Here is an 18,067-nt window from a genome sequence, read left to right on the forward strand (position 1 = left end):
TGTGTACGTGGGTTTCCTGCAGGTTCTCCGGTTTCCTCCCACAGTGCAAAAACATGCTTGTGAGGTTAATTGTTGATCCTAAATTGTCTCCTGTTGGACAGGATTCAGTCCAAACACACACAGAGAGATCACCACACGCTCATATTCACAATTTAGGCTCATCAATGAACATATGCATGCTTTTGGACTGGGGGGAGGAAGCTAGGGTCATCATGCATGCACAGGGAGAACATGCAGACTCCACACTGAAGGACCTGCCCTGGATGCAAACCCATGACACTTTCGCTATGAGGTGAGAGCACGACACCTCTGTATCTCACTCCAAGTAGTCACTTCTGATTGCATGAGACGATTCTAATGTTTTTCAAAGCAAAGAGCTGTTTCAATCCATAAGCAATAAGTAATCTATATATGCTGCTTTCAGTTTAAAATGTTTGGGAAGCCTTTATATATGGTGTGTAACAGTGACACCCATGGTGTTGCACTAAACCACGTTCTATCAATTTAACTGATCTTAATTAATATGTCAGTTCCAAGAATGTATTTTATTAAAATAAATACTTGTTTGTTATCATCATGATGGTTTCTTCTCAAAAATTTGAATCAATGTTTTGGATAACTTTCCTCAGGACGCTCAACTGAAATGAAACTTTCATGTCAAACAATAGCTGCCAATACTTTATTGGGTTTTGCAGAAAACACTTCTGTGGGAATCAGTTATTAGCATAACACAAGATTATTTTTTGGGGTTTAAGATATTCCAATATACTGTAAATGCAAACTTCTTGAGATTCTTTGCAGGCCAATTCAACATTTTACTGAATTTTCAACTTTAATTTTGTATTGTTGTCAAAAACTCCCTTGAGATTCAACAACTTCAAGAAGAAAACCATATTGTCAGATAGAAAAAGTTTTGTACTTTGTGTTTATTATCGGTTAGATGTGATCATTTGTCAGAGCCACTCCATTCATCCTACATTCCACTTTAACTCGGGGTGTCAGTGTGCCAGAGCCAACCCAGGCAGACATTTCAAGTTGAATAAAGTAGTACAGAAGAATGTTGGGCAGTAATATCTTATATACTGTTAGTTTCGAATCTCTTCCAGTTTTGCGTTGTTGTTAGCACTTCAGCACTGAAACAGTTATGACGAATGAGAAAAAAAAAAGACTGCTTGCTTTATAAACAAACGATGTTCAGTAAACAGAGCTCTGATCTCTACAGAAGCTTGTTGCTTTTTATCGCTTCAACTAATGTAGAAAACTGTTTTTCAGGGGGCTACTACCAATTTCAACATCATAAATAGTGAAATATTCAACATCTAACAGATACATAAGGGCTTATATAACATGCATTTGTGCATTCACCTGCCAATTAATGAGTAGATTAGAGAAAATAAATTGAATTCATCTTTATTTATATTTTGCCAATGACACATTTTATGGCACTTTTATAGTGAAAAACCAACTATTCCACAAGAAGTAGAATTGGAAAATTGTTGATCTGAATACACAAAGTCTACATTCTAAACCAAGTAGTCAAATGAAATGATGATGGTGTTTACATGGTTTCATTGTTATGTAAAGATTGTTTATGCTTTCACAATAGTTCTGAGGTTCTGCACCGTGTGTCTGTGTGTGTGTGTGTGTGTGTGTGTGTGAGTGTGTGTGTGTGTGAGTGTGTGTGTGTGTGTGTGTGTGTGTCAGATAAAATCAGAGGAACTCACATACCATAAGGTATTTATTCATTAATTTCACAGGAAAGAGTCACATAAACGTCAGTCAGACAAATTCAGCTTTATTTCCCACTTAAGTGCACCAAACAAAGCTTTTTTTTGTAAACAGAAACAAAATTGGCTGTGACATACACATGATGGATCTTTGAATTTGACAAAACAAGCATTTAAAGCAGGATTACTGAAGACAAAAAAAGTTCATCATACAAAAATATCTTAACATGCTTTACTCGATGTTTGCATTGTTCATATGCAGGAGTGCATCTATCGGAATGTGTGCAACACGACTAAAGTGAACACTGCTAATGCTAATTATACACTTGATGATGCACAAAGGTCTGTTTCCACAAGCAGCGTCTTATCTGTGAGGCTCCATTCCCTTTCCCTTTGGCAAGTATCTGAGACTCAGATGTCGGATTATTGTGGATGGACTAGTGAACGTTTAATTTGTGTTTTCACAGCCTTATATGTTAACACATGTGTACATATTGCTAAAACTAGTAATTTCCTGGACTAAAATATAAAACAACCAATAAATAGCTGTTGAAGGTGGTTTATTGAGGTGTAGTGCCTCGACAGTCCAGCTGAGGTCACTGTGATTTGAGGTCAGTCTTGATTCGGTCCTTTAGGTTTCTGTCTGTGGTGATTCTTTGCTAAAATAGAATTACAAGGACATTTTCAGTCCAAACTCTATTTTGTACTTAACAAAAAAAGTTTGCTTTTCCTGACATTCAACCTCATGGTCATCTTAATGTTAGACTCATTTATTTTGATCTTGTCTTAAGTTTTAAACATGTATAAGCCTATACAGTATATAATGTATATGTTTGATCTATTTAGCCCTCTGTTACTCATGTTCCCTTTATATCCCATTTTAATAAAACATAAAAAAACCAACCTGAAATCAACAACGGTCAACACGTCATCAGAAAGAAAAGTACTACAGAACAATTGATGGAAGTTAGCAAGCTTTTGACTGAGCTTCCAGTCTTGCAATGCCACTTTGTACCAGACGGTGGTGTAGTGAGTTACAACAGCATCTAATCTGTCCTCTAACCTGCATATCACATAGTAACACAAAGAGGTGAATTGAGGGCAGAGTGAATGCTACAGTGACTCACCAGGACCACGCAACGCATAAAATCAGAGTATTACTTCAATCTTTCTCACTATACCTTAAAATGTCTGTACAATATGTCCATAGTGTGGCATTGTTGGCTACAATTACTTTATTTAATATATTTTTGTTTATAAGCCAAATGCAAAGTATGTAAATGAACCGTAGGAAGACTATATTTTAAAAATAGGCACACACTCAAATGGCTCTTTGATTTCACTTGTTTAAATTGTTCATAATTGCTTTTAATTGGCTCATAATCCCAGTAAATCTGTCTTTCTTGAGATTCGGTGTTGCCATACGACTGGTTAAATATTCAGTCTTGCATTTTCTTGAGGATATTCCTTTGTCTCACTGTAATAGGATGTGGTGAGTTACACTAAACAGCTACTAATCAGAACGTGTGCGGCAACAAGACGTGTCCGCCACACCACATGCAAACACAAGTGCAGGTCGAACATGTAACTCCAGTTGCAAATGGTCATGTTACCTGGTAAATTTCAAGGTAGTGTTTGTTCAGTGTTGCTCAGTCAGAAGGTAAATGCTACATTTGCTCAGGCAGCAGAGTAGGCAGCCTCATCCGAGTCGGGGTCCTTGGCGCTGTCCTCGCTCAGCGGCGAGCGGCAGCTCAGGTCAGCGATCCCGGACTCCTGGTCGCTGCCGTTGGAGAGGTTGGAGTCAGGCGTTTGGTTGGGGTCCTGCGGCGTCAGGATCAGGCCGTTCTCCGGAGGTTTTGGCTGGTAGGGGCTGCTGGTCACAAAGCCCCCGGTGTAGTCCTGAGGAGTGTTGGCCGGACCCAGGTCGTTACCCAGAACCCGCGCCGAGGGGCTTTTATCGAATGTGGCAGCTCTCCAGGTGTCACTCCACTCGTGATCTTGCTCCAACTCAGCTATTTTCTATGGATGACAGGAAGACTACAATCATCTGCTTTGATTAAAAAAAAACAGTTTTTAGTTTGAATATCCAGTCCGGTCCTACCTGTTTGTGTGAAGCCAGCTGCTCCTCCAGCTGCTGCGTCTCCTCCTGGATGGCTCGCAGGTAATCCTCAACACTCTGGCGAGGGTGCATCCCGCGGTCGAAGCGGTTGTACAGCCCTCTCCAAAATCTGTACGCAGACATGTTCAGTTTAGTCCCAAGTTAATAGCACCATAGTCATCCAAGAAGGACTTGATTCTTCTATATGAGTGAGAAAAATACCAATCCCTCGAGGGCAAACAAAAGCAACATTTTGACAGAACAAGCCTCTTTTCACAATAAATCTTAATCAGAGGTGGAGAAGGTGCGACTCCATCAGTTTGGATTGAGAACAGGAAGGACAGATCAGGAAATAATTATTAAAACTAAAGTGAATTTACATCATTAACTTCTGGGCTTTTCTCAAATGTAATTTTTTGCATTATATATTTATTAATTCATATGAACAATATATAAATTATCTTTTTTTGCAGCTTTTTTTATTCAATCATTAATATCTATTTATCTATTTTCATTCTAAAATATTGTGTTTTTGTTTGCTTGATTTTTGTTTGCATATTTTCAGCCATTTTGCCATGTTTTAATATGACACAAATTGCCGTTTACTTGACTTGTCAGATCTAGTGGGTTTACGGGTGCATCTTTGAAAATTATAATACAATAAAGATAATACAACTAATAAAATAATAATAATAAAAGCTAAACTTTCAAATATTTTCTATTTATTACCATTTCAATTGTTATTCAAAGTTGTTTTGTTTTATTCTGTGTAATTTAGCTTAGAAATCATGAAAAAAAAAAAAATACATCTAAAGCCTTTATAAGATTAGACATTTTTTTCCCATATATTTTTAATTGGAGGATACAGTTATAGTAATTTATCACCATTTAAAAAAATCCTCATTAATACTATACAAATGTGTTTGTGTTGGTCCTGTGATGGACTGGCGACCTGTCCAGAGTGTATCCTGTTGACTCCAGCACCCTGTGACCATGCACAGGATTAAGCAGCATAGAAGACTGATGGATAACAGTAAATTGTGTAAATTACCCTCAGTCACTCTACTGTGTCACACCTGTTCTGCCATCTTATCGCCTTTAAAATATGTGCCTGTATATTACATTATGCTCTTCAAACTTTTATTTTTTTTACATTTGAGTACATGCTGTCAGACCAAACAAATCATCACTGTTGAAACTTCACAGGGCAGCTTGAAGAACCTTAACCTACTTGAAGCTGTAGGGGGCAGTAGATGGCCGGAGCAGCCCCTGGGTCTGGCTGTGGTCGGGCCTGTACAGCGGGTTGATGTAGTCGGCCCGGTTGGTCCAGAGAAAACTCCACAAAGAGTGAGTCCTCTCACGCACTCTGCACACGTCAAACACAAATCAATCAAGTAAAAGCAGAAAGGAAAACGACAGAGGAAACACATATTTTAGAGCTTTTCTGCCGTCTCCTCCCAGACCAGACGTCTGCGTGTGCGTGAAAGGGAAAAGAAAGTGATGGTGGCTGCAGGTGTAAATCTCACCTCAGCTCCCTCCTCTCCCGCTCGTTGTTGCCAATAAAGTTTCCGTACTGGCAGGAGTAGATGTGGCTGTGAATGGTGATGAGGAGCCGCTCGTTGAACTCGAAGGCACAGGGGAACTGCTCCATCAGCTGCCACACGCTCTCCAGGAACTGATCGATAACAGGGGAGACCTCTTTAGGGTCTCCCAACAAGTGGTTGCATCTGGTGTGGGGAAGAAGCAATCAGAATAAAGGATTACAGATGAACGTCAAATATAAGAATACAAAGCTTCAGTTGATTTTTACCAAGGGATTTCATTCAAACTCATTTTGATGTTTTGCATATAAATTCAAATGGTATCTAAAAAATACAGTAACTCAAAATTCAAGAGTATTTTTTGAGATCATTATAATATTCTATGTGAGAACATAAGTAGCTTGACACCTTTCAGATTATATATTATGAACACAAAATTGACAAATCATTAAATCTTTCAGTAAAACCATTCATTATCTCTTCTGGATGTACTTTAACATTTGAGCATGTTATGATTTAAAAGTGTTGAATTCAAACCTGTGAGAGAACTTGTGTCCAAAAGAGACCCAGTCTTTCTCAATGAGAACCTATGTTCAGGAAAAAGATGTGTTAGCAGATGTGTTTTACAGTCATAACTAAAGGTTCACACATAAAGGGGGCAGAGGCGGTCGGAGGCTTTGAGAAACAAGTGTAGAACTTGTGCTCCGCATTCTCATGAAAGAAACCGGCAGCAGGAGCTCGGCGTGGACTCATGTCATCGAAAACTAGAATGTAACAGTTTGTACCATGAATCCTCTGAGGGTCCGGTAGAAGGGGTCCAGCAGCACGCAGGCCACTGAGCACACCTGAGCGGTGCGATCCCACCCGTCCGAACAGTGAACCAGGACGCTGACGCCCTGCTCTGCTACAGCCTGCACACAGAAAACACACACAACTAAACATAAATAACACAACTAACGCCCCCCCCCCCCCCCCCCCCCCCCCCACACGCACACACACACACACACACACACACACACACACACACACACTGTTGTCTGTCTCCGTGCTGAAGCTGAAGCCTCAAGTAGTAATGTCCTGTGAGATCATTTTATTACAGTCCCAATTCTCAAAAAAGCTGAGACGCTGTGTCAAATCTAAAGGAAAACAGAGTGAATCTCAGATATTAGGCAACACATCTTTAAACATAAGTGATAAGCCGTATTTACCATGATGTAGCATCCCCTCTTCTTTTAACCGATAGTAAACATCTGGGAAGGAGTTGGGAGAGGAATGTTGTCCTATCAATGGCCCTTTGTTTCATTTTATTTATTAGAACAACAAAAATGCTAAAAGAAAACTCCACTTCCAGTTGAACATTTTTGGTTTTCTCCCTTTCTTCCCTCGAGCCAACACAAATAACTAATCAGAGCAGGCTATTTTAGATAAGAGGGCCCATCAAGTCAGATATTTATGGAGTAGTTATCGTGTCTCGTCCCGCATCATTATTCCCAACTGGTGATATTTCTATGTACGAAATGTCCAAAAAGCTCCAAAGCCACTGAATGTTTAAGAAGTCCTGAAGGGATTTCCAGAGCTGGACAATGATCTGAACGCTTTTCAGTCACATTTGGATTTTTCCTTTCATGAATTTCACTTTTTCATCACTATTTATATTCATCCTACTTTAACACCAGACTTGAATGAACTTTTTTAATTGTGTTATTTCTGTCTTTGTTCGTCTTATTAAAACCTTGTCAATCAACACTTTGGACTAGATACCTGTTGTTGTTCTGAGAGCTGTGTCCAATACCTGCTCCATCTCTGTAACGTCTCCTGAGAAATAACTCTTAAGGCGTAATAGTAGAGGTTCCCTCCACACACAAGTAATAAGATTGAGTGCAGTGCTGAGGCAGACAGTGAGGATTACCCTCCAGACTGACCTTGGCGATGAAGACGCCTGCGTCCAGGACGGCTTTGATGTGCTTCAGCCAGCCTGAGCTCTCCAGACCCTCCAGGAAGTCTGACATGGAGGGGGACCGCCGCTCGCATACTGTAAGCACAACACAGCTGTCTGACCGGCAGGAAACAAGGAGCATACCTGATCATCGGGCTTTATTAAACCTGAGACACACACACACGCACACACGCACACACGCACACACACACACACACACACACACACACACACACACACACACACACACACACACACACACACACACACACACACACACACACACACACACACACACACACACACACACACACACACCTCTGGTCAGTCATCTACTTCAAACATCTCAACAACTGTTTACAAGATTGTGTTCACATTATGATAAAAAGTGTCTAATTGGCTGAATAATTCTCAAAATGATGAAATCCATATCTCCATTCTCACATCCTGCATACTTCCTGTGCTTCGCCGAGCTTGATGAGCATCATGGATCTTCCTCCACCGAGTTAAATGACCGTAGTCAGCATTATGTTCTGGCCCCCCCACCATTAAGGAGCTGATGAAACAGCTTCCGTTAGGACAACTTATGAAGAATCGAAGAACCGAGCTGTGTCACTCTTCTTGGCCTAAACATCGATGATGCCCGCAATGTCTACAATTTCTTGTTTCATAGAATCCCACGTCAGACTGGTGAATCACTTGTCCTGATGAACCAGGACTTTTAATATTTCATCTCAAATGCATCTTTCCTCTTGACCCCTCCCGCTGGCCCATCATTGGCTTTTTCTCCCGTTTCAAAGAAGCTCTCCAGTGATATTTGTCATTGTGACATTTTTGCAAATGTAGCTTGCAGGCATCCGGACTGCAATGTGACTTTTATTAATGCTTCTTATACAGCACACATCCAGTTTCCGTAACACCGGGCTCACTGCGCTGTTTGTGTTGCAAACATGCACCCATAAATTTATTTTTCCCAACTGCATAAATATTTGGAAGTTGACTCAGAGCGACTGCGACCCGTTTTTCGCTGACATTTCACTTCCCGATAACAGTCGAGCACATCAGCTGCAGACGGGTGAAAGCGTCTGCTCACTCCTCGCTCACTGATTAAGGCGTGGCCGGAGTTTCTTTTTTTTTTTTTTTTTTTTTTTGCTGACCTGTGAGAACAGTCTGAGGTCGCTGATAGCGGGGGAGCAGGTGAGCGGGTTCATCCAACCTTTGGTTTTGTAACGCTTCCACTTCGAAGAAATGTTTGAGCCCCACGCTGGCAGCAGGGAGGTCTTCTAAAACTCACTACAAGTGTAGAAGTAGGTAGAGAGTGCAGGCAAGGCGGGCGGGGGGGGGGGGGGCAAAGCACTGTCTCCAGTATTTAAAAGACTTCCCTCGCTCTGCCAGGGGGCAAAGAGTTATCACAACTAAGCACAGCTATAACTTTTCGGTCTCGAAATCACATCATTCTCACGCCCTCTGTCTCTCTTTGGGGGATAATGTCCGGGATTGTCCACTCCGGGAAACCAAAATAGCTCCGAAATAAAATCCAGATGGATTCAAAGTCTTCCTAGGAGCACCCCTGCACAATACCCAGAAATTCTCCTGTGGGCTCATTTGGAGGCTGATTGCTGCACAGTTCGGCCTGCATGGCTGTGCTTATTAAAAATCCACAGGGGTCGCCTGGGGTCCCACGCGGCTCCGGCGATGTGAAGAAGCAGCTGATTTAAACGGACACTGCCAGAACACGTAGGCTTTTTTTTTGTGTGGTTTTTTTCCTCTCCACAAACACTGATGTGGGGAGACATTTCTGACGGTGGCTTCAAAACCGTTTCATCGGCAATCAAACCGGAAATCTGGGTGAGAAATCATCCGCGGGGGACATTAGAATTACCTTCCAGCATTTTCTGTTGGCTGTTCCTCATGACGTGGATGTTCTCGATACCCAGGAACTGGAACTTGATGTTGGAGTAGTTGTCCTCGTTCTCGTAGCCTTTTCCCGCCGCTCGGTTCGCGATGGCGTTTAACTGGAAGGAGAACGCGACTGTCGGTTCACTTCAACCAGTGGGAATATAAGCACAGCTTCGTCAAACAAGATCTTGGAGGAAAGTGTTGGCCTTTCAGCCTCTGTTGGCTGGATATGAGGAAATCATAAGGAAAAGAAATGTTACACTACAATAATACACAGCAGCTGTCAGGATATGGGTCCATTTATACATGAACAACGTATGTAATTGTATTCAAATGCGCATTGATAATTGTTTTCTACGTTCCTGAAAACATGTGGTATGACGCGCCCGTGTGCAAAAAAAAAAGTGAAATGTCCCATAATGCACTCCACTTTTAGCCATGTGGATTTCTCTTCAGACTAATAAACGACTGACAAAAGCGAGTTGCTTTTCATGCTGCACAGTTTCTGCAGCCTTTAAATTGCCCAGTTCAATACAAATGCTACTTTGCTACCAGCTTTCACTGCGTAAACAATGTGAACCTGCTGTAGACAAATAATGATTTTATTAAAAAATAAATAATTGAATAATTTTGACATTTTTTGGGCGGGACTGAACCCTCAGGCGGATCAGTTTTTAAAACCAGAGATGTCAAACTCATCAATGGTATGAGAGCCTCATACATCCCAATTTCATCTAAACTGAGCTGGACCAGTGAACATACAGTATCAGAATCTATAAATATTTGCACAAAAAAACCCCAAAATAACCTTAGATCCTGAAAATGTTCACAAAACTATTAAAAATTCCTTTTTAAAAAGAGAGAACTGAAATCCTCTATGCTAAAGTAATAATCTTCCGATATTCTGCATTTTAATATTAACATTGTAAGTGCTACCATGATTAAAGTAGTAATATAGTATATAATAATAGAAAATTTCAGTTTACTAAAAGAGTGTACGTACAAAAGAAGTTATACCAGGTTTATTTAAATGCAACATATCCTGAAAACCGTAGCGATAAGATAGTTTTCATTCCTACAGGAGACGTTATGTGATGCACATCTTAGAAAAGCAACACAACTTCTAGTGAACAAGTCAGGAACAGCAGGTACTTTGGTTGGAAAATAGAAGTCTTGACCTTGAATGGCCTTAAGGTGAATGGATGTAGGTATACTGGGTGTCCCAGTCTACTGGTTTGTCAAACAAGAAAACTCTCAATCATGAAGTAAATGAATCAATTCTGGATGAAACGATGGTCACTGATACCAGAAACGTTGAATTTTAAAGAAAAATATCTACAATTACAGGGATACTCTGATCCAGTATCAGTTTGGGCAGATTTTTCACCGATCAAGCTTTTGGACATGTTATCTAAAAAAGTTTAAACGTCTCATAAGTGACATTTTTTCCGTATTTCACATTGTCAACAGACACAAGTGGGGGAAAAAGGATGCAGGGTTAGAAAGAAGCCAGCTGTTTCCATGTGGTGCAGTAACTTCTTAACATCACATCAGAGCAAAACATTGTTTATGTTACGGGATGTTCAGTGGCGGCAATATAATTAAAAAGGCTAGTTTTCTAAGAAAAAACCTCTGTTAACACTGATCCTGGAGCAGCGAGCGCAGAGCCAGGATGTTTTTGAAGCTAACGCTGTGAGGACGTGCAGCTGGCAAAACGTGCTGTGGAAAAAACAGCCCACCTGAGCACACAACGTAGTACAGTGTGTGTCTTTTCACAGGGCAGTTCCTCCGTAACAACGGGGCTCACCTTAGGCCGGGTGTCCACCACATACATGAAGTCGCTGCGGGGGTTAGACCTCAAGATGGCCTCCAGCATCTGCTCGTCCTCCAGGCAGCGGGCGCTGAAGCCTGACAGGGGCTGGCTGCTGCGGCAGATGGCGGCCTGGGAGGAGGCGAGAGGCGCTCGTCAGGGACACTTCCTCATCAGCTGATTATAACCCCTTTTTTTTTTTTTTTTTTTAACATTAAACAACAAGAAAATCTCACAATGTGAAAGGATCACAGTGCCTACAATTTGACTCTACTCTTGAATTGAAATCAATCAAACACAGTTTCTCATATGACCATTTAGTAGCCACCGGGGGGGGGGGGGGGGGGGGGGGGGGGGGGGAATAAAAAATAAAAGCCACAGATCCCCGTGTGATTGTCCCCCCTGGCACATGAAGCTGAGCGGAGCTGGTGTGCACGAACCGAGCCGCACAAGCAGGACCCTCAGCCCTGGGAAGCTGACCTCACACTCATAAAGCACTCCCAACTGTCCAATCAAGGACAAATAGCATAACTTATGAGTGTGCAGGCTTTTCCTTGGTTCAGACATGCAGCTTTTATAAAGATGCATGAGTGCAGAAGAGTTGTAAAAGACGTATTTCCTGCTTCAGCCCGTTTAAAAATAAGTCCGCTGTATTGCCGCATGAGAGAAGTATCAAGAGCGACAGTCTGAAAAGGACCAGAGTGGAAAACAAACTGTACATAATAATCACATTTTTTTCTCATTTAAAATCGTACTTTTATTATATCCTCTCTTGTATCGAGGAAACCACCACAGGTTCTCTCACAAGCCTGCAGGGTCTAACACCAGGAGACTAAAAAACTACAATCTGCAGCTTCTCTCTGATACACACCACTCAATCCACACACTGCTCTTTTCAAACTCGAGCTCCATACTAACTGAACATGTACTGAACCAAAACACACTAAAATGTGACACATGTGAAGAAGGTGAATTATACGAGACTGGCAGCCATGACAGTTATGATGTGATTGTTGGCAGCGGTAAGCCACCGAGGCACCCAGGCTGGTTGTCGGTGTGGTTTGCTTGTATTGAGTGGTCACCAAGAGCTGCACAGCTTCCCTGTTCCACCTCCCAGTGCAGCGATCCGACACTTTGTATTCACACGTTGGACCGAGAACAAACCACCTTGTGATAGAGAGCGACAGCATCCCGTCAGTTAGGCTTCTTTGACAGAAAACTGACCACTGCAGACTGGGAAGGCTCCAGAAGAGATGCCGTGTTGGAGCGACTCAGTTCCGGTGAACGTGACAACGTGGCCTTTATCTCGCTCACACAAATCCTCGTTTTTCTGCTTCTAACAAACCAACTTTGAGGACGGAATATCCATTGCTTCCTATTATGTAGCGTCCACCAACAGGTGTCACGAGAAGGGGGCCATCAATCAACACTGGATGTCTTGGTCCCACAGTGGATTTCTCACAATGTGTAGGATTGTATAGGTTACAGTACAGCGGTCTGCAACCTGCGGCTCTGCAGCCACACGCGGTTCTTTGACCTTTTGCAGTGGCTCCCTGAAGCTTTTCACTAAATTATACCTAAATAAACATTTTGTCTTATTTTTATGTTATTTACACACCAGAGTCCAAATGACTTTTAGAACTTGGATCACAAAAGGCTTTTAAAAACGTTAAAATGAGAAGAAAAAAAAAAGAAATGACTAGAATAGCTGAAAAGGGGAAAAAAAAGCTTAAATTGCAAAAACAAAAACAAGCGAAACTGCTTAAAAAATAAATAAATAGTAAAAATGGCTAAAATGTCCTTCCTGTGGCCATAAGTCTATAACTCCTCCCTGTAAATAGTGTTTGCAGTGTTTTGATTAACTTCATCATTTCTGTGCTAATATTAGTCACTGTAAATCCTTGTACATATTAATATTATTACTATAGCAACGACCCGTCACCAGTAAGATAGAACTAACCTGTCTTACTTATTTAATTTTTAACCTGCATTATTTGACATTTAACTTTCTCTCTATGTATTCTGTGTGGAGTAACGCTTAAAGGGATTCATAAAGTATTTCTATTATATTTGATTCTAAAATGTCAAAATTGTCTGAAAATGTTGCGAAAGAAATGATGAAACTTCTAAAATCGGGTTACAAGTCATCAGAAAATTGGAAACTGAAAATTCCTAACTTGGAATTGAAACTTCATAAATGCAACATAAGATACACTTTTTAAAACTACCATATTTATGGAACTTATAGAAGCTATGTTGGCCTCATTTTAAAGGTTAAACGTGTTTCTGTATATATCTTTATCTGTGAGCATCACGTCTTTGCATTACTCAGGTAATATACCGAGGGAAACTTTGGTGGTGGAAACGTCCTGCGGGCAGGACTAAATAACATTAGTGACTTGATGTTTACTTTGGGAATTGATATTCCCCGACGCAAGACTCAACAGAAACTCAGAGAAACCTCTTTATAATTGTGTGTTTGCTTTCTGAAGAGTATTCTCTTGTGAGGAGTTTTGGTGTATTCAGTCTGGTTAGAGGGGAAACTTAGTGCCCCTTGATTTAACATGAAAAAGAGAAAAAGTACCACTTACATGGTTTTCTTTGGAGTAGTACGACAGGGCAGGAAATCTGCCTCTGCTCCTGAACTTGGAGCTTCCCACGATGACCGGCGGGGTGGCCGACTCAGGTACGAACACGTCAGCAGGATACGTGTCACTCACCTCAGAACGACAAGACAAAACCACTCTAAGTAACTAGAACGTCCATATTGGGATGAAGCGGTCCGAGTGAGGCCGGCGGACTGACCTTATAGTGTCGATTGACAGGGGAGAGTTTCCACAGGGAGTTTGGCAGTCCCATTCTGCTGTAATCAGCCTTCAGGTCAGAGAGGTCCCATTCCTGTCGTCTCTCCTCCTCGTCAACATTGGGTTTGTAGGAGAAGCAGTACAGCTCCTCGTAACTCTCTGCAAGACACAGCGGCAGCTGACAGCTCCAGTCTGACAAGCCAAACCTCCACTCAGCATCAGTCTGAGAAACCCAATGTGTCGCAAACCTTAAGAGGAAATTAGAACTCGACGCTAAATCTCTGAGGTAACAACATCTGGGAGAGAAAAGTTTTGACGGACAAGTTTATTGGTGTCAAGTGTGTTGTTACTAGACAACATCCAACAATGACACGAGTGTAGGAAGAATAATAGCAGATGGACAGCAACATGATAATATTATCATCTAAAAACCAGTGTAACTGGGTTAAAATCCAAGAGTGACCCATTAGTGACGGTAAAGTGTTTTAGGTGAATGGATAATGGGAGTAAAGACAGTAGTGAACACAGTGACATGGTGTTTTAGTGGTTGGGACTACTTCTTCTCTGAGTTTGCATGTTATTCCCGTAGAGCATGCTTTATTAACCCCTGAGTTATCAAGCATCTCTGTGTGCTGGCTCGGTGACGGAGTGGCAACCCCCCTTTAAGAGGCCTGTTCACCTGGCTGAGCAAGGCGCTGAAAGGACAGGTGAACATCGTGGCATTCCCGCTCCAGGGGGATGATAAAATGCAGAACCTGGAAGTTCTTACAGTGCACGAGCAGAGGACATCCCGAGGAGGTGGCAGCTTGTTTCTCCACGCTGCACACCATGCTGTGAAGCACCTGGAGGTGGGGAAAAGACATGCTTGTTGCACAAACTGCTCGGCGCGCTGGCATTGCGCTGACGGTATGTCGTTTATTGTATTTCGCTGAGGGCAGCTGAGTGACACCTACCCATGTTTCATTGCGCACTCCAGCCTCACTCTCTACAAAGATGCTGTGCGTGGCCGTGAGGTACAGGGTGCCCACCCTGCTCCTCCTGGGGGAGACTCTGTCCAGCAGCCTGACATTCTCCACCTGGAGGGGATGGGAAGAGGAGGGACATCATGCACCGACCTCAACACCAACAACAGGATCTGCTGGCACGGCCCTGGCCCAGCTGGATGTGCATGGAGGTATCCGCGGACTGCCAGCGTGGCCGACACAGTGGAGCAGTGTGTAGCTGTGTGTAGCAGGGTGTAGCAGGGTGTAGCTGGGTGTAGCTGGGTGTAGCTGTGTGGATTGTCACAGCTCAGTGCGGAAATGAAGCGAATCACTGCAGATCCTCGGTTACCTTTGGTAGTCGGATGTGCTCCATCAGCAGCTCACACACTTTCTACCAGCAGCAGCATGTGTACAGAGGTGTGACAGTGTGTGTGTGTGTGTGCGCGCGCGCTGCAGGGCAGGTAGAATAGTGAAAGCTGTCCGTCAGTAGCTCTCAGGTAGAAACAGCCATCATAATAAAGCTAGAGAACCGTCCGTCTCCTGACTGCCGCTGCAGCGCGCGGTCCTAATGCCCGTCCGACCCAGGGCCCGCTCGCGCATGTTTGAATGGCTGCTGACGTCACTGCTTGACTTTGTTAGACTGCACACTTTCTGGATCAGATTGTAAAAGTGTAATTGCATAGTGGTTACGGAATAAAAAGACATAGAATTTAAAGTTCTAATTGGAAAATTTTACATTCACAAATGCAGATTAGTAAAGGTAAAGCCACATTTTAGTTAAGTTCTATATTGAATGTTAAGAACACATTAAAACACTAAGTAACATAAACACAAAAAAGCAATAAAATTATTGAGTTGTTTAAAGAACTACTTCAAAAAAGAATACTGAGACCCTCTGTTTCCCTGATGATGCTATGATGCTGGATTTTCTCTTATCGAGATAACTTCGAGGATTAACCCTGGGTTTTCCGTACTACGACCCTCGCTCACTTCTCAAAGGGATAAATCACCCGGCAACTTACCTAAATGCCTAACCTGCTCCAGAGCAGGTTATGTTCTAAATAAGCATAACCTGCTCCAGAGCAGGTTATGTTCTAGAGAAGCAGTAAGAGCTCCGCCTCCTGACCAATCAGATCTCTTAGAAAATGACATGTCCATTGCTAAATGATGGCGATTGGTTCAGCGCTGAACGCGCACACGTACGTCTGAACTAGTTGATAACCTGCTAAATTAACGTTAAATACCAGTTATCAGGATCGGGCATGTCTGGGTAAGTCGACCTAGGAAACAGAGAAAGATCCCGAATATTTTCATCACGGTTCGTACAGGCCTCCGCCTTCATGAATATGAAACATTTGTTTTGTGTTCCAGATTGTGTAAAATACTGCTGCTATGCATGATTTACAAAGTTGTTTATGACCGAGTCTGTTTTTAATGTCGTGTGAAAAAGTGGTGATCAGCCCAGCCTGTAGCAGAGATGTTGTTGTTTTTGTTGTTGTTGTTGTTGTTGTGTTGTGTTTCTGTGTTGTTGTGTTGACAGGCATTTCCTCAGCTGTCTCCACATGACTTATATTTGCAGACTTTATTTCATTATATTTTCTGTATTGCTTTCTAATATTTGCAGTCTTTTCCGATTCTCATCTGTTGCACTTGTTTATCTGGCAGCTTTGACATTTCTTTTTTTTTTTTTGTGCCAATTTTAGGTTTGTTTGCTGTAACGCTGTCCCATGTTTTGCAACACATCCAAATCTCTTAATTTCAAACAAGCAAAAATAACCTCAATAAATCAGGCTGTAGGTGGGGAACTGCAGCTTGCAGCAGAGCAAGCTGATGTTCTAACTATACATATTTTACACCATATGCCTTTCCAACACATCATGCATACTTTATGAATGTTAATTTCTATTTTTGTTTTCAGATTACAGTCATTATATGAGCATATGCATACTTCATACAATGGAATACATAGTAGTGAATTACTGATAGGGCCAAGCCTGATACTAGACGATAATTCAGTTTAATGTTAAAAACATTACATTCCATTTCAGTCAGTACAGCTGTTTAAAAGCACAGTACGTTTAAGGGATTCAACTATAATCTGAAAGGAGCAAGAGTACTGAAATCTTTTCAAACATATCTATATGGAATTAGTCTTACCCCCAAAAAATGAATTGACCTTTCTGCCCAAATCGTTTGGTTTTGTTTGGTCATCTGAATAATAAATACTAATTAAGTAGTGTATTATACAGACTGAAACTACAGTAATAGCAGGTTAACTCATGGTACAACACAGAGTTATTGTCTTTGTACTAACCGTTGTGTAAACCATTAAACCCAAACAGAGTACATTAATCAGTTTAAAATAAATTCAAGATAAGGTCAGCTACATCTCACTATTGCAAACACACTGATTTCATTCATTACCCACAATGATTTATACCTCCTGTTCTTGGCTTTTTACCAATAATGTTGCAGTTGTTGTCATAACGTATGAGCTGAATGTGCAAATAGCTGTAAAAATGAATAGAGGTAAAATTGACGTCTCGCAATGGCTGATAGCCTAATGTTGGTCGTTTCCCTCCAGCAACTGTAATAAGCCCTTGAGGTTTGGACCGCAATAGAGATTCATCACAGTTGGTCTTCACTTCACAAACATTCCCCCATTCCATTCCTCTTTCAATACAACTCTGTCCAACTGTAGACTGAGGGCTGGAGCCCATCACAGATTATGGGCGAAGGACAGAGTAAATCCTGGACAGCTCACTCCAATAGAAAGAATGTTTTTGGACAGTGTGAACTACCCAGGGAAAACATGCAGTCTCCCCACAAGGACAAACTCGATCTCACTGTGAAGTCAGAGCGCTAACCGCAGCCTCATGCAAGATTTGGAGATATATAATTGTGAAAAGTATGAGGTGTGAAAAATCAATGTGTACTAATACAAACACTTCAGTCAAGATGATCACTTAGAATAACTACAGCAGCTAAGTTGAAAGAAATGTGATATCTATTTTCTTCAAGGTTAAAAAGTCGAATCATACAACCATAGTAGAATCATTCCAACATGAAAAAAATCCTTTTAATCTTAAATTGAGATCTTTCAAAAAATAAAAATAAAAAAAATCAATAGCTACACGTAGTTCTATTACCAAATTAACCTGGAATTCTTTATAGTTTAAACTTTAATTACAAATTACAACAACAAGGTATTAAACATTTATCAGCATCCCTAACTTGAACTTCAGGATTGAGACAACTAGTTGATCTTG

The 18,067-nt window shown here is 41.5% G+C and overlaps 1 protein-coding gene across 1 annotated transcript; it reads right to left on the reverse strand.

Annotated features, from left to right (window-relative positions):
- Positions 1 to 1,721: 1,721 nt before the first annotated feature.
- Positions 1,722 to 15,359, reverse strand: mtmr7a (myotubularin related protein 7a). The gene is made up of 14 exons (XM_080465432.1): positions 15,148 to 15,359; positions 14,769 to 14,891; positions 14,495 to 14,657; positions 13,817 to 13,974; positions 13,603 to 13,731; positions 11,009 to 11,143; positions 9,185 to 9,317; positions 7,289 to 7,398; positions 6,152 to 6,277; positions 5,904 to 5,953; positions 5,352 to 5,552; positions 5,057 to 5,191; positions 3,829 to 3,955; positions 1,722 to 3,746 (listed from the first exon to the last, which is right to left on the reverse strand). Exons 1-14 carry the CDS (start codon positions 15,169 to 15,171, stop codon positions 3,405 to 3,407), a joined length of 1,956 nt encoding a protein of 651 aa, XP_080321558.1. The 5' UTR covers positions 15,172 to 15,359; the 3' UTR covers positions 1,722 to 3,404.
- Positions 15,360 to 18,067: the final 2,708 nt, after the last annotated feature.

This window comes from Lipophrys pholis (assembly GCF_963383615.2).
Source record: "Lipophrys pholis genome assembly, chromosome: 6".
Classification (NCBI taxonomy): Eukaryota; Metazoa; Chordata; class Actinopteri; order Blenniiformes; family Blenniidae; genus Lipophrys; species Lipophrys pholis.

Excerpts from the sequence above, each read along its gene's own strand:
- mtmr7a (XM_080465432.1), bottom strand. The coding sequence starts at position 15,171 with ATGGAGCACATCCGACTACCAAAG. Across the intron at positions 14,892-15,147 it reads AGCACATCCGACTACCAAAG|GTGGAGAATGTCAGGCTGCT; the intron begins GTAACCGAGGAT and ends CATCCCCTCCAG. Across the intron at positions 5,553-5,903 it reads GGACACAAGTTCTCTCACAG|ATGCAACCACTTGTTGGGAG; the intron begins GTTTGAATTCAA and ends TCCCCACACCAG.